Source organism: Enoplosus armatus, chromosome 5 (assembly GCF_043641665.1).
Source record: "Enoplosus armatus isolate fEnoArm2 chromosome 5, fEnoArm2.hap1, whole genome shotgun sequence".
Classification (NCBI taxonomy): Eukaryota; Metazoa; Chordata; class Actinopteri; order Centrarchiformes; family Enoplosidae; genus Enoplosus; species Enoplosus armatus.
In genome coordinates this window covers 26,979,822-26,996,796 of record NC_092184.1, presented here as the reverse complement: position 1 = coordinate 26,996,796, position 16,975 = coordinate 26,979,822, and the positions used below count along the sequence as shown (strand labels likewise).

At 44.5% G+C, this 16,975-nt stretch overlaps 3 protein-coding genes across 3 annotated transcripts; 1 reads left to right on the top strand and 2 right to left on the bottom strand.

Moving 5' to 3' along the window:
* Positions 1–85: 85 nt before the first annotated feature.
* On the top strand, positions 86–2,526 carry LOC139285276 (dual specificity protein phosphatase 14). Its single transcript, XM_070905811.1, has 2 exons — positions 86–845; positions 1,170–2,526. Exons 1-2 carry the CDS (start codon positions 535–537, stop codon positions 1,390–1,392), a joined length of 534 nt encoding a protein of 177 aa, XP_070761912.1. The 5' UTR covers positions 86–534; the 3' UTR covers positions 1,393–2,526.
* On the bottom strand, positions 1,888–3,649 carry polr2d (RNA polymerase II subunit D). The gene is made up of 4 exons (XM_070905812.1): positions 3,338–3,649; positions 2,615–2,795; positions 2,438–2,533; positions 1,888–2,201 (listed from the first exon to the last, which is right to left on the bottom strand). Exons 1-4 carry the CDS (start codon positions 3,414–3,416, stop codon positions 2,123–2,125), a joined length of 435 nt encoding a protein of 144 aa, XP_070761913.1. The 5' UTR covers positions 3,417–3,649; the 3' UTR covers positions 1,888–2,122.
* Positions 3,650–8,781: 5,132 nt separating this feature from the next.
* LOC139285257 (olfactory receptor 52K1-like) lies at positions 8,782–11,818 on the bottom strand. The gene is made up of 2 exons (XM_070905791.1): positions 11,807–11,818; positions 8,782–9,750 (listed from the first exon to the last, which is right to left on the bottom strand). Exons 1-2 carry the CDS (start codon positions 11,816–11,818, stop codon positions 8,782–8,784), a joined length of 981 nt encoding a protein of 326 aa, XP_070761892.1.
* Between the last annotated feature and the right edge of the window lie 5,157 nt (positions 11,819–16,975).

Genomic DNA, 16,975 nt, shown 5'->3' with positions numbered 1-16,975 from the left:
TTTTTATGACATTTCTCACGTTTGTTTCTTGTGAAATCATTTTCATGTTCAGGCGTCAAAAATCCTTCAAAAACATCTGAAACGAAAGGATCAGTCGAACCACATGGTGTCCACACCGAGACCAGAACACACCTAGACCCGAACACAGCGAGACCCGAACACACCTAGACCCGAACACAGCCAGACCAGAACACACCTAGACCTGAACTCACCGAGAGCAGAACTCAGCGTGACGCCGCGTCAGTTTACAGCTGAAACAGTTCGATGGACAGAAAGTGAATTAGCAGCTACTTTGATAATCGATTCTTAAATTTTAAACAATCTCTAATTCCAACATCTGTGTTTTGAGAATTTGCTTTTCTGTGATCAATAATCAATAAATGAACATCAACTTTAGGAAGTCTAACAGGTTGTTAATCAATAATGAGTTATAGTTGGTCAGAGCCCTACTTTATCTTTAGGGGTCTTAGGTTTGTGTCAAAGCCCTCAGTACTGTCTCACAGGTAAACGCGTTGTTCTGTCCTGCAGCTGGTCATGTCGGTCTCTCAGGTGTCTCCAGGTCTGTTCCTCAGTGGTCTGGACTCGGCTCTGAGCCTCAGCGTCCTCTCCAGCAGGAACATCACCCTCATCATTAACGCCAGCGGGCTAGAGGACGTGTCCTACCCTGAGCTGGACGGCCTGCATGTCCTCCACGTCCCCATCCAGGATCAACCTCACGCCCCTCTGAAACACTACTTTGACTCGGTGGCTGAATGGATCAACCAGAACCAAACAGGGAGGACTCTGGTCCACTGCACCGCAGGCAGGAGCAGATCCCCCTCTCTGATCATGGCCTACCTTATGAGGTAAACCACCACCCTCACCTTTTCAGGGTCCCCACTCCAGCTGTGTTTATAGTGGTTTGTAGTGTGTCTCTTTGTGGTCCTCTGACCCCTCAGGCCCCTGGTCTTCACCTGTGCCCGGCAGGCCCGTTCAGTAATCCATCCGTGGTCACAGGAGTCATTTTACTCCACAACCATGACTTGTACTGCTGATACTTTCACTGAAGTAGGACTGTGAATGCAGTACTTTCACTTGTGATGGAGTATTCTACACTGTGGTATGAGTACTTTTACTTTAGTAAAGGATCTGGTCACTTCTTCCACTGCTGTTGGTTTTTGTGTTTGCAGGTCTGAAGGTCTCAGCCTCCGTCGGGCTCACGAACTCGTTCTGGAGCAGCGACCGTTCATTCGGCCCAACGCTGGTTTCTGGAGGCAGCTGATGGACTATGAGAAGACCCTGTTCAGCAGGAACACAGTGAGGATGGTGAGGACGTCCAGTGGAGTCCTGCCTCAAGCTCTGGAGGACACAGAGGACACCAACACCGTTGCAGCGTACTGTGTCAACGTCTGATGGATTTCACTTGACTTCTGTCTGAGCTCTTCTGATAGGCTGTTCAGCTCAGCTGGAAAACTTCTGGTCACCAATCAGGGTTTAGAAGAAATACTATTAATAACTCTTGTTATTCTTTGTTTTTCTTTTAAATTAAATGAAACCTCCTGTTCAGACTCAAACCAACAACACGTCAGTCCGTCTCTCAGTACTGTGGACTTCCTGTCTGTGGCTCTCAGCTCATTGGTTCCTCTTACGGCAACAAGTTAAGACAGAATCAATTTTGGAGAAACGCAACCCAATGTCAGAGCTCCAGAGCTCCCACACCACCACACACAGCTGCACCTGAACGCAGCCTCGATGTGGCTCACAGATCATCCTCCAACTCTTTCATCGTTTCATGGATTCAATTCATTTCTATAAAATGTACTTTCAGACACGAGAAACTCGTTACAGAGAAAATCCATCAGAACCAGAACGACCCTTTACAAAGAAAACATATCAGAAGCAGTCGTGTAAAAAAGACAGATCAAAGTTTATTGTGACGTTAGGAAATGTTCAGCCGGACAGACGGACTCTGTTTAGTCCTGATTACATCTCCTGTGTGAGGACTGTGATGTCATCAAATCACATGATCAGGATCATTCAGTTCAGTTCAGTCATCCTGGACTTAAAAAAAAGAAACAAAATAGAGGACAGGGACCAGATGGAGGTCAGGGCAGGAGAACCAGGAGTCACAGAGGTCCTGGTCTCAGTACTGGAAGCTTCTCTTGGTCTGGATGTCGTCCAGGATCTGCTGCAGCTCCTCGTCTTCAAACCGACCCTCCAAACTGAAAACACACACACATGAACACACACCTGAACCTGCTCTGATCCCTCAGGCACATCTTGAAAGACGATGAAAGAAAAACGTTAATAAAGAAGCTTCACACTTAATAATAATATTTACTCCGTTCAGTTTATTACATTTTATTAGCTGCACTTTGAGTGAGTTCAGCTGTCTCAGCTCTGATCTGGTTCCTGTCTGGGTATCATGCGGTCTGGGTGTGATGTAGATCAGACTGACCTGGGAATCAGGGCTTTGGCCTCTTCAGCAGCTTCGGGACACAGATTTGCTAAACTGGCCAACTCAAACTTGTGGAGCTTCTTCTGCAGGAGGAGACTGAAGACACGGGGGGGGGGGGGTCAGATCCAGATCAGACCACAGAGACTCAAACAGCCGATCATGTGAAGGAGACCTTACCTGCGTACGGCAGTGATGGTCTCTCGGTTCTTGAAGCGGCTGAATCGAGCCGTGTAGTTCAGAGTCTTCATGAAGACTTCGGACAGTTCCTGTTCGTCCTCGGCGCTCTCGTTCTGCTGCTTCCTGTGTTCCAGCAACATGTGGACCTCCGAGTTCAGCAGAGTCTCTGCGTTCTCAAACTCTGTCACAACAACAACAACAACAACAACACAGAGCGTCACCTTCAGGGCAGGAAGTGAAACTGTACCATGAAGAGGAAGGACATGTTTGTAGTTCTGGGCTCTGTATGTGGATTAAAACGTGGGTTCGGCCTCCGGGAGACCAGAACACCTGCTGTAGGATCACAGGTAGAGAAATCACGGCTGTACTTCCTGCCATCACTCTGATGAACAGTTCAACCAGTCATAGTGTCAGAACAATATGCAAATAACTCCTGTACATAACCACCTCCTTCATGTATATAAAGTAAGTCAAAGTCAATATTTGCTCTTTTACAGTATCTGTATTTACAGAAACACTTGTTTCTGTAAATAACGTTACTTGTAAGCATGTATCTGTTTCTCTCCTCCTGTAAACACTGAGAGGAACTTCAAACCGGAGTGAAATCCATTGTTTGTGTTCACATATTGGGCCAGTAAAGCTGCTCCTGATTGGCTGATAAGTCTCAGCTACATACATAATAAAGTGCACATGAATGAAAGACGCCTGTAAAAACAGACCGACCTTTCGGAAACAGCAGCTGAGAAGCATCTTCTTCAATATCACCGACGTGAGTCGCAGCCGCGCCGCCTCCAGCCGCCATGACAGACACAACACCTGCTAACAGCTAACAGTCAGCGGGCATCAGAGACACAAAATGGCGGACAGTAACAACAGCCGCCGGTCCGGAGGTGAAGCACCGACTCTCGGAGACTCCCGGCAGTCTGAGGATGGACTCTGTGGATCAGCGAAGCTTCAGCAATTTAAATATCATACAGATTTCAGCTCGGCGCCTTTCAGTCCCACAAAAACACAAAGAATCACTTCCGAGTCCGAAACCACTCACTTCCTGTCTGTAGTTATCTTCCTTCAGAATAAAAGCAGCCCGCAGCGCCCTCCGGCGGACAGTGAATGTCACAGCACCGCCCGGGACTCATGGACTATAGTTAACTATAGACAACTTATAGTTATCCAGATAAATAGATAAATATAATGCTTTTTGAAAAGGAACAACAATAAAACATTAAAAACATAAATAAATATTCTAGATAAAATGAGGGTCTCATTCATACAGAATGAGGGTGGATTAACTCATAAAACTGTCATTTTAATTTCATTTTCTTCACTTCATGTATTTATTTAGCTAGTTAACTAACAAGGTACTCTGGTCTTTCTGTCAGTTTGTACTATATTTGTACTATATATATATATATACAATACACACACACACACACACACACACACACATATAGTTTGTGTCCTGTGTTTGTGTAATATATTGTTCTTGTTCTCTGTGTACATTATTTTTTTGCCACTAAAGTTGGACATGATTCTGGGTTTGTATGTTAAGAGGTATTGTGTTGTTTTTAAGTTTTATAAATCTCATCAGGCCTCCTCAACAAACAGTGCATAATAATATACAACAATTCCAATCGTTCCGATATTTACCCAAACACAGAACAAAAACTGCAGGGAGGCAGGCAGACAGACAGGAGGAAGACAGACAGACAGGCAGGCAGGCAGGCAGGAAGACAGACAGACAGACAGGAGGAAGACAGACAGACAGGCAGGCAGGCAGGCAGGCAGGAAGACAGACAGACAGGCAGGCAGGCAGGCAGGCAGGCAGGCAGACAGACAGAAAGGCAGGTAGGCAGGCAGACAGGCAGGCAGGAATACAGACAGACAGACAGACAGGCAGGCAGGAAGACAGACAGACAGACAGACAGACAGGAGGAAGACAGACAGACAGGCAGGCAGGCAGGCAGGAAGATAGACAGACAGACAGGAGGAAGACAGACAGACAGACAGGCAGGAAGACAGACAGACAGGCAGGCAGGAAGACAGACAGACAGACAGGCAGAAAGACAGAAGTTGTGCAGTTTTTGGTCACAGCAGCCAAATTCTGTCACCTCAGCAATTTACTGTCAGAATTTATTTTTCTAATGGCGTTTGCTGAATATGTCCTGTTTAATATTAATATTTGTAATATTAAAAGGAATGAATAGAACAGAATGTTTGCTTGGAGTGTTTCTCTTATGATGAATACAGTGTGAGAACTTCAGTCACGATGTAGCTATGGAGCCTATGTACCTGGCTGCCTTAAGTTTGGAGAAACTCCTCAAAGCGAAGTATTAATGAAGCTTAAGGCCACCAGGGTGTTGATATTTTTTTTTGTTTCAAGAAAAGATAACGAAGCCACAATAAGTCCCATTTAGTGTTAATACTGGTTTTATCATAACACCTTAAAATCATAATCATTACTTTTACTGAGCGTGTCCTCCACGTTTTGTTTTGGAACAAAGTTGGTTAAATGCACCGTGCAACTGCACTAAAAGTATAGTTTTGTTCCTTTTTTCAGAAAAGAAGTATTCATTCATTGGCAGTTGGGTGTTTGACGTACTGACGTACTGACGTACTGACGTAAGCGTCCTGCTTCACGGCCGGTTTCTGTGTCACTGCTATCGTGTGTGTTTGGCTGCTCTAAGCTCTCACAAGTTCAGTTTGTTTGTTATATATTTCATTACACCACTGAAACGTACACTAGTTCTGCTGAACACTGATAGTTCTCTCCTTCTTTTATAGTTTACACACTATTCTGCCCGTTACATTAGCTGAGCAGCTAGCGATAGCTTCTCTCTCTCTCCTCACTCTCCTGCTCTGTCCTGCTCGGTGTGTCAGATGTTTAGTTACTCCTCCGCCTCCTTTAGCGATAAAGGTAAATGTAATAAATGTAGTTTATTTAGCGTGCTGGAGGCGAGGCTCCGCACCATGGAGGGGGCTGTAGTCAGCCAGCCCCCAGCAGCCGGACTCAGTGTAGCTCCTGCTAGCCGTCCCCCGGGAGGCTGGGTGACTGTCCGGAGGAAGCACAGCCCTCAGCTGAAGCCCACAGTTCACCACCAACCACTTCATGTTTCTAACAGGTCCCCCCCCACTCAGCGACCCCCCCCGCTGAGAAGCACATTGTGGTCATCGGCAGCTCCACAGTCAGAAACGTGAAGTTAGCCAGCGACCATAGTGAGATGTGTTCCTGGAGCCAGAGCGGGCGACATTAAGATAAAATAAAATAATCCTTTATTAATCCCTCAGCGGTGCATTGTTCCAGCAGCATACAGGATAGTGGAATAGAGACATAAGTAGACAGATATAATAAATAACAACAATAAAGACTGTTAACTAAAACTAAAAAACAACTGCAGTTCACAAATTCACAAATTCACAGAAAGAAAGAAGTGAAGGTAAAAGGATTGTACTGTGTTGCACAGAGCTCTACTGGGAGCAGGTCCACTGGGAGCAGGTCTACTGGGAGCAGGTCCACTGGGAGCAGGTCTGATTGTAGAGCCTGACAGCAGCCAGGAGGAAAGACCTGCGGTGTCTCTACTGCACACAGCGCGGGTGAAGCAGCCTGTCCCTGAAGGAGCTGCCCAGTGCTGCCAGAGTGTCCTGCATGGGGTGGGACGTGTTGTCCCTCAGGGATGATAGTTTAGGTAGGTACAGAGCAGCCTATTACTCAACATTAATAGAAGAGAACAAGAACAACCCAGAGAGTCACAGCTCTATGGAGCCATGTATTCCTATAACCCTCAGCAGTAATGACTTCATGAGCTTCTTTCATGATAAAATTCTAACTATTAGAGACAGAATTGATCACCTCCTGTCTTCAGGTGGTATCTTACCTTCAAACACAGGAATCTCAGAAACAGCTGTAAAACCTGATGTATATTTAGATTGCTTTTCTCCCATTGACCTTCACCAAATTACTAAAACCATCTCTTCATCTAAGCCATCAACTTGTCTCTTAGACCCCATCCCAACCTGGCTGCTCAAAGAGGTTTTACCTTTAGTCAGCACTTCTTTACTAGACATGATCAATCTGTCTTTATTAACAGGCTACGTACCACAGTCCTTTAAAGTAGCTGTAATTAAACCTCTTCTTAAAAAGACCACACTTGATCCAGAGGTTTTAGCCAACTATAGACCTATATCTAACCTTCCCTTTCTCTCCAAGACTCTTGAGAAAGCAGTCGCCAACCAGCTGTGTGACTTTCTACATGACAATAAGTTGCTTGAGGACTTTCAGTCAGGTTTCAGAGCTCATCATAGCACAGAGACAGCACTGGTGAAAGTTACAGATGACCTTCTAACTGCATCAGACAAAGGACTTGTCTCTGTACTTGTTTTGTTAGATCTTAGTGCTGCATTCAACACCATTTACCATCATATCCTATTACAGAGACTGGAACATTTAATTGGCATCAAAGGAACCGCACTAAGCTGGTTTAAGGCATATTTATCAGATCGATCTCAGTTTGTTAACGATGAATCCTCCATGTACGCCAAAGTAAGTCATGGAGTTCCACAAGGTTCTGTGCTTGGACCAATACTATTCACCTTATATATGCTTCCTTTAGGAGATATCATTAGAAAACACTCCATACATTTTCATTGCTATGCGGACGATACCCAGCTATATTTATCGATCAAGCCAGAAGAACCTCATCAATTAGCCAAGCTCCAAGCATGCCTTAAGGACATAAAGACCTGGATGACCTGCAATCATCTGATGTTGAACTCAGACAAGACAGAAGTTATTGTTCTTGGCCCTGAACGCCTCAGAAACACAGTATTTAAGGATATTGTTACCCTAGATGGCATTGCCCTGGCCTCCAGCGCCACCGTGAGGAATCTCGGAGTTGTCTTTGATCAGGACATGTCCTTTAACTCCCACGTAAAACAAACTTCAAGGACTGCCTTCTTTCACCTCCGTAACATTGAAACATCAGGAAGATCCTGTCTCAAACAGATGCAGAAAAATTAGTCCATGCATTTGTCACGTCTCGGCTGGATTATTGCAATCCCTTATTATCAGGCTGTCCCAATAAGTCCCGGAGGACTCTCAAGCTGATCCAGAATGCTGCAGCACGTGTACTGACAGGAACCAGGAAAAGAGATCATATTTCTCCTGTATTAGCTTCGCTGCACTGGCTCCCAGTAAAATCTAGAATAGAGTTTAAAATCCTTCTCCTGACCTACAAAGCTCTTACTGGTCAGGCACCATCATATCTTAAAGAGCTCATAGTACCCTATTACCCCTCTAGAGCACTGCGCTCCCAGAATGCAGGGTTGCTTGTGGTTCCTAGAGTCTCCAAAAGCCGAACAGGAGCCAGAGCCTTCAGCTATCAAGCTCCTCTCCTGTGGAATCGGCTCCCAGTTTGGGTCTGGGAGGCAGACACACTCTCTACTTTTAAGAGTAGGCATAAAACTTTGCTTTTTGATAACGCTTATAGTTAAGGGCTGGCTCAGGCCTGCCTGGACCAGCCCCTAGTTATGCTGCTATAGGCCTACACTGCTGGGGGACTTCCCATGATGCACTGAGCTTTCCTCCTCTCCCTCTTCATCTTTACACATTCATGTCCCTCCAATGCATGTTACTAACTTTATATCTTACTGGAGTTTCTTTGTGCTTTGTCGTCTCACAGGTTCCTGTGGATCGTGGTCCTGGTACGCCTGGCTGCTGCTGCCATGGGCCTGCCTGACTCTCATCACTACAGTTATTATTATTAGTCATAGTTCTGTTACTATTAAAGTTGTTATTGCTGTTATTAATCATATCTCAGCTATTATTACAGCTGTAACTACTATTATCAGTCATATTTCCATTATTATTATAATTATAGCTGCTATGGCTACTGCTGCCATACATCTCTGCCTGTCTTTGTCTCTACGTCTCTCTCTCTCTGTCTCTCGCCCACCTAGAGTCTGGTTCTGCTCGAGGTTTCTGCCTCTTAAAGGAAGTTCTTCCTCTCCACTGTCTCCATAGTGCTTCTCATGGTGGGAACTGTTGGGTCTCTGTAATAACATTATAAAGAGTCGGTCTAGACCTGCTCTATTTGTAAAGTTTCATGAGATGACTTTTGTTGTGATTTGGCGCTATATAAATAAAATTGAATTGACAACCTTTTAATAGTTTCTTAAGAATAATTCACAGCCTGGACAAAGCGATAGCATGTCAGTATCTTCAGGATGTGCTGTCGGATCTCGGTGGTTCTGATGCCGTAGATGATCGGGTTGAAACAGCTTGGGAACAGCAGGTACATGGTGCTGAAGAAAACCCGGGTGGTGGCAGGAAGACCATTTCTGATCCGATACGACAGGAAAGCAACAAGTGCGATGGTCAGGCTGACAGTGATGACCACGATGTGGGTAACACAGGTGTGGAGTGCTTTGACCCCTGACCTGCCAGAACTCAGCACGGAGCTGAATATCACTACATAAGAGGCAGCAATAAAGATGAAGTCGGCCACAGGGATGAGGAAGGCGGCGAGCAACCCTACCAGGTTGTTGATGCTGGTGTTTCCACATGCCAGCTTCACTACGGCCATGTGCTCACAGAAACAGTGGTTTATCACATTTGCAGCGCAGAATGACAATGTTCCTGCCAGACTCACAAACAGTGTGATCATGAGGACATTTCTGACCACAAGCGGGATTATAAACTTGAGGAATCTCGGTAAAGCCATGCGTTCATGGTAGTAAAGTGGCGTGCAGATGGCGAAGTAGCGGTCCAGTGCCATCCATACCAGCAACGTGGACTGAAAAGCTCCAACAAAGTGAATGAAGTGCATCTGAACCAGGCAGCCGCTCAGAGAGATTCCCCTCCAGTCAAACAAGAAGCTCAGCAGCATGTTGGGGACGAAGAACAGCGGGAGGCTCAGGTCCACACACGCCATGCCGGCGATGAGGATGTACATCGGTGAGTGGAGGCTTTTCTGTGAAATGATGACGTACAGCAGCAGGGAGTTGGCCAACTGTGACAGGACGAACATGATGAAGAAAGGGATGAAGAGGACGGGCCTCAGCGCTCCGAGTTCAACAAAGCCGTCAAGAAGAAAGTGTTTGTGCGAGGAGACGTTCTCCCTGAGTGCCTCCATCCTTCCCTCCTCCTAAAATCTTCTTGTCCAGGGTTTCTGTCCTATCAACTTGGAAACAGAGAGACAAAAGAAACACTTTGAAAAGTTCCAACTGCAATAAATGTTTCAATTAAGAACTTACAGAACTCTTAGGGAAAGATGGTGCTCATGGTTTTTAAAAAAGCTAACTTTAATTGCAGGTCTATGGAAAGACGAACCTTCAGCAATCAATCCAACAATCATACCCACTTCTATATATACGCAGCAATTGGCGTAGTCACTTTTCATGTCTGTTTCAACATCATGACTGCCTTTGAGTAGAGGCTGTCTGAAAGTGTGCGCTATTATACCCATTTGTATTAATTATGGCGTCTTGCCCCTCTCTATGATGGCAGGTTTTTCACCCAGCCTTCCAGTGTGGCCAGAAAAGCTATAAACACTTTCCTGGATGCACCTCCTGGACAACTCCAAATGGGAGGAATGGGATCCAACTGGGGGCAGACCCAGGACATGTTGGAGGGATTAAATATTCCATCTGGTCTGGTATGCCTCGGGGGCCCCCCAGGAGGAGCTGGAGGACCCGGCTGGGGAGAAGGATGTCCAACCTTGCTTAGCCTTCTGCCTTTGTTGTTCAAGTAACTACTATCCATGTTCAAACCCGAAGAATGTGGTGATAAAACTTAATATATACAGAATCTCCATCAGATCAAGTCACTCAGTCACTGAGTTGCAAAAAGCTGAACTCTCTTGTTCAGTTTTCATTCTGTGATATTTTTCAGTGTGTGTCATGAAGTAAAAGCCAACCAGAGACATTTATATGACTGGTGAAGACAGCGTTTAAAGGTCATGATAAACGTTCTATTTTATGTAGTTTATAGGTTTCAGTTTAGTGTTAATAGCACGTACACTTCATTATGAATAACAATGATTATTGAACAGATTGATATGTAAATTGAACGTTGCTTTGTTTTCATACAGATGTCACACACACAACAGACTGTCTGCGACCTGTCCTGAACATTTCCTTCAGTAAAGTTTGAAATCTGAACCCTCCAAACTGTTTTACTGACACACATCTAGTCCTTCTCCTCCTCCACTGTGAGGGAGATCATCGTAAAGGCTTAGTGATTCATCTTTATAAATATATATGCAAAAATCTGAACTTTTGTTTTGTGTTTGTCAGCTGATCCTAATTTAAAATATTGATTTGATATTAGCTTGATGTGATCAAACCTTTAACAGCATCAAAGAACATCCACACCTTTGATTCAGCAGCTTCCACCCTGCAAGAAATCTCAGTCTCATTCTCATCAAGTCATGTGGTGAATTATTGAGTTGTAAAAATCTTCTTGTCTTAAACCAACTTTGAACGTCAGGCGATTGCATGAGATTATTAACAAATCAGCCCTTTTAAGAATCAAGTGTCATCTGGCTTCATGTGTTTTATTCTGTTTTATCAAGATACTGACAGTTATCAGTGGAAAACCCCTGAAATGTATTGATTTACACTGAAAAGAACAAACATCATTTAGTTTGTAATCGTTAGTTTTTCATTCTTTAGGACTTGATTACAAACTGAACGGCTTTGGATTTTCATACCTGACCAAAGACGTACATGTTTCCAGGACATACCAAACTGCTTTTAACCTTCAGGCCTAAAGACTTAGACTTAGATTTAGACTTAGACTTTATTAATCCCACAGCGGGGAAATTTACAAGTCACAGCAGCAAAGACAGAAAGGTGCAGAAACACACAGCAGACGGCACTGTGTCAATAAGAATTAGAAGTATTTTTTAAAAAGAAAAACAATATACAAATAATAAATACAGATATAAAAAATATGGGGGACAAAAATAAATATATACACGGAAAATATAAAGTATGTACAAATTGTGCAGATTTATGTGCAGTTAAACAGTCTTATAGCCGTAGGCATGAACGGCCTGCGGTAGCGCTCCTTCTTACACCGCGGGTGTAACAGTCTGCTGCTGAAGGAGCTGCTCAGGGCCCCCACAGTAAATATCGCACCATACGACCAAAGTCGCACCATCCAAACCAAACTCAGGTTGTAATAGAAATAATTACTTCATTAAACATTTAATCACATTAAATAGGAAGCTACTTTTCCACTATAGAGAGGCTACAGAGTTCACTGGATACCAGAACAATCAACTTCACAAGTTTATCAGAGACAGAAAATGTCTTTTAAAAAGGAACAATTCCTTCATGGAGGGACACAGAGACAGTTCAGCAATATCAAGATCAATTTGAGTGTCTTGCTCTAAGACACAGTGAAGGAGCCAGGGATTGAACTATCCATGTTAAAGCTCACTCATTGTACAAGACAAATAGCTTCCGAGGTCAAAGGCCACCTGAGCAGATACTGTCGGTAGTTTCACATCCAGAAAGGAACAGACTCTGAAATCACTTCTCTACTCCAAATTTGTGTCATGTATTTGCTTTCAAAATCATCATCATCATCATCATCATCATCATCACTGAGGAAAGCAGCATGTTGAACCCACACAGCACCAAAGACACCCACCATCAGCCTGCAACACTTATTTGTCTTCAAACTAGAACAGAACCAGTGAGTTCAGGCTCCGTTGTTTCTACTAATGAATGTCAGTCTCTTGAAATGACAGAATAAGACAGATTACTGCAGCAGAATCAAGATAAATGACGATGATGTGACGATAGAAAGTGTCTGTCTGATTGTTTCTCTGGTTTGAACATTGAAGAGCTGCTGACAGACTGCTCTGTAGAAATAAAATCAGCAGGTTTTACTTGTTGTTGGAGTTCATCAGTAAACGTGTCCCGTCTGCAGGTTGATCATATCAGACGCTGACTCTCCTCCATCCATCCCCTCATCCACCTGTCCCTGCTGAACCGCTGACTCAGCACTTTAATACCTTCTGTCTGATGCTGCCATTGGCTGCAGAGACAACGTCCCCCGTCAGGTTGTTGGTGTGACGAAATAAGACACTAAAGACACTAAATTGGGAAAACTTTTGTTTGTAACTCACTTTTTAAAATGTGCTTCACAAAGCTTCACAAAGCCTGGCAGGTGGCACAATGTTTTGGTTATCATACTTTTACCCTGACACCTGCCGACCTTCTATAAATTGAATGTTAAAGCCTTGTGGCTACTGCTCTTATATTTTATATTAAAAATAGATCAAATGACTATGAAACCCGTAGTGATGAACCCATACAGAAAGACACCTGACTCTACCGAACCTACCGCCAGACGAGGACGTTATTGTTGAACATTTCTGCGCTTTTTAAAATACTCACTTTCTGTTAGAGCTGTACCTGACTCAGAATGTCGAATCAGATTTGGCTTCAATATGAATACTCCAGGGTCCCTGGGTCCAGGTCCACAGCTGTCTCCGTCTCACTCGGACTCACCTTGAGTCCAGGTCTACAGCTGCCTCCGCCTCACTCGGACTCACTCCGGGTCCAGGTCTACAGCTGCCTCCGTCTCACTTGGACTCACCCTGGGTCCAGGTCTACAATGAGTGGACGTGATGACTTGACGTAATGATTTTACCCTTGAAAGCAGTTTGAAAGTGAGGAGCGCTCACTCTGCAGCTACTTCTGGGGCCCAAGATGTCCCCAGAAACACACTGAGTGACTGAAAAACATAAACAACTGCTCGACGTGAGGACTCTCAGCACATGGGAGAAGTTTGCCTGCAAGTCTTTAGTAAGCCTTTCTGCCAGAAAGCGCATTGGAAGTCAGGTGATGTAGTGTAAATACCAACAAAGTCTGAGGGTTTCATGTTGTGGTGGATGAATGGGTCAAATACGCGACTCTCATCCAGGCTCAACTCCTTTGTGAGAAAATTTTGACAAATGTGCGTTATTCTTTTTAGACTTCAAAGACTTATTATAGTGGTGAGTCTGTATTTTTCTCAGCAGCAGATCCTGTAAGTCCTGTAAGTTGCGAGGTGGGGCCTCCATGGATCGGACTTGTTTGTCCAGCACATCCCACAGACGATCGATTGGATTGAGATCTGGGGAATTTGGAGGCCAAGTCAACACCTCAAACTCGTTGTTGTGCTCCTCAAACCATTCCTGAACCATTTTTGCTTTGTGGCAGGGCGCATTATCCTGCTGAAAGAGGCCACAGCCAGCAGGGAATATCGTTTCCATGAAAGGGTGTACATGGTCTGCAACAATGCTTAGGTAGGTGGTATGTGTCAAAGTAACATCCACATGGATGGCAGGACCCAAGGTTTCCCAGCAGAACATTGCCCAAAGCATCACACTGCCTCCGCCGGCTTGCCTTCTTCCCATAGTGCATCCTGGTGCCATGTGTTCCCCAGGTAAGCGACGCACACGCACCCGGCCATCCACGTGATGTAAAAGAAAACGTGATTCATCAGACCAGACCACCTTCTTCCATTGCTCCGTGGTCCAGTTCTGATGCTCACGTGCCCATTGTTGGCACTTTCGGCGGTGGACAGGGGTCAGCATGGGCACCCTGACTGGTCTGCGGCTATGCAGCCCCATACGCATCAAACTGCGATGCACTGTGTATTCTGACACCTTTCTATCACAACCAGCATTAACTTCTTTGGCAATTTGAGCTACAGTAGCTCGTCTGTTGGATCGGACCACCCGGACCAGCCTTCGCTCCCCACGTGCATCAGTGAGCCTTGGCCGCCCATGACCCTGTCGCCGGTTCACTTCTGTTCCTTCCTTGGACCACTTTTGATAGATGCTGACCACTGCAGACCTGGAACACCCCACAAGAACTGCAGTTTTGGAGATGCTCTGACCCAGTTGTCTAGCCATCACAATTTGGCCCTTATCAAACTCGCTCAAATCCTTACGCTTGCCCATTTTTCCTGCTTCTAACACATCAACTTTGAGGACAACTTTGAGCCCAGGATGCAGCCACGGTGCTGTTTCAAATAGTGTCTGGGGGGGGGGGGGGGGGGGGCTTGTTGTGGTGGAACATTTGCATGTGGGGAGGCGAGCCCTGGCTTTAAAATGGTTAAATCCCCGCTAAAGAAAACGCAACATGAAACAGTAAACGACGTATGTAGACTATGTCATTTTACAACTTTTACTGTTAAAAAAGACAAACAGAACTTGATCCTCGGTGTCCTCGGTGCCGACCTATACTTTAGTTCTGGAGGGGCTCTGGAGGGACCTGTTAAAACCACCCCATGTTTGTAATTTTCAGCGTGTAGGCTGCTAGCTCAGAGGCTTTTGATGTTGTGGGTCTTTGAAAACAGCAACACGCAGATAGCTGAAGGGGAGGAAAATAAGTCTTATCCCAGACTACACAATGTAAAGCTTTGTAATCAGGGATATCTGGTCCAGCTTTGTGTATTAACTGGGGACGCCCCACCCTCCCAGGAACCCTGAACTACTCACCGGCTGTGTGTATTTGCTGGAAAGTCGGCTCGTCGTTTGAGAGCAGGAGGGAGTTTCATACTGAAAACTTTGTGATGTGGAGTTTTGGATTATATTCACTGGACAGATAAGCGTCCTTTGGTTGATCTGAATGACCACAGTGTCTCAAACAAACTCTTCCAGCAGTTCTCTTTTGTTGGTGGCTGTTTGTTGAAACAGGAATGAGATGAAACTGAGCAGCAAGCTAACGTTAGCATTAAGCTGCTTCATGCTAGCTGGAGTCTTGAGGGTCATAGAATCATAGTAATCATAGAAGGTACAATCACAGTGAAATGTGATTGGCTTGTCTCATCCCAACATCAGTAAAAACCTAAATAGAACAAAGATAAAAGCATCAGAATCAAGAAGTAAAAGCAGCTCGGAGGTGGAGGTGCCAAATCAGACTGGGCCTTAAAAGTTATTAGGAGTATTTTGAAATCAATTCTGAAAGACACGGCTAGCCAATGAAACGAAGCCAAAAAAGGTGCGACATGGTCACATGTTTTGGAGCCAGTTTAGAGCCGAGCTGCAGCTCTTTGTATGAGTTGGAGGCGATGGAGAGACGTGTGAACAGGACGTTTCAGTAGTCGAGACGTGATGAGATGAACGACCTTCTCCAGGTCAGTGGATGATGACACCAGCGCTCTGGTTTTGGCGATGTTCTGTAATTGATAAAAACAGGATCGGAAAACCTTTTTTTACGTGGTCTAGTTTGAGACCACAGACGAATATTAGATTTCTGGCAGCGGGCTTTAGATCGGACACCAGTGGACCAAAGAGGTTGCTATCAATCTGAGCCCTAACATGGGGTGGAAGACGACCTCTGATTTGGTGTCACTTATCTGGAGGAAGTTGTCAGACATCCAACTCCAGCAATTATGAAGCGTTTGTAGGCTGGTTTCGTCGTCCAGCGCCAGAGAAAACAAAAGCAGCATTTTGTGTAGCTATACTCAACTATATACAGCTATAGCTCAACAAAGTATATTCAGTGGAATCACACATATGTTTGATATTAAATGAGTCTGGACAGACTGGAAACTGCAGTGGTTGGAGGAGGCAAACATGTTTGAATCAAACAACCAGATATTTTCTAACATAGTTGTTTATATTTTTGATAGATGATCCAACCATTCACCAACTGTGAGTCTTTGTTAAAGCTGTGAGTCTGTTTCTGCGTCTGTCTGAGAATCTGTTTCCTCACGACAGTCAGGTCAGGAGCCACTGTAGACACCCACTCTGCCCTCTAGAGGCAGAGAGGTCTTACTACTATAACAGCAAAGTTGAGAAAAAAAGTGTTTTATGTTTGCAGGCTGGCAAACATAGAGAAGTTGTAATAGTTGCATATTATGTCTTTTTAGACTGATTATTTTAATCCAAACATCATTGCCATAAAAGCTACAGAACACCTTAGAAACGCAGATTCTGCCCTCTTCCTGCAGGTGATCTTCAAGGTATCTGCTGATCAATCTGCTGAGGTATCAATAAAGTATTTCTGATTCTGATTCTGACTGAATGTGTTCCTTCAGCTTTCTGCTCCTTTGAACTTGTTTGTTTAAGAAAATCAACTTGAATGTTTACAGTCCGAAGCTTATAGAAATGAAGTGCATATCTGTTTTACATCTGATTGTCCGTCGAATGTGTATCCTGAAATCAATATAAGACATGAATTTACAATTGAATGTAAAGCAGCTGCTGAGATCTGCTCAGGTAGTTACCTTTAGAGGGAGTTTAGCAGTTTTTATTTCTTAGTTATGCACAGTAACAAACTGAATGATGTCAGTTCATCAAAACGTGGACAGTAAGTACATTTAGCCTTAGCTAAGGCTAACACAGATGTCAGAAGGTC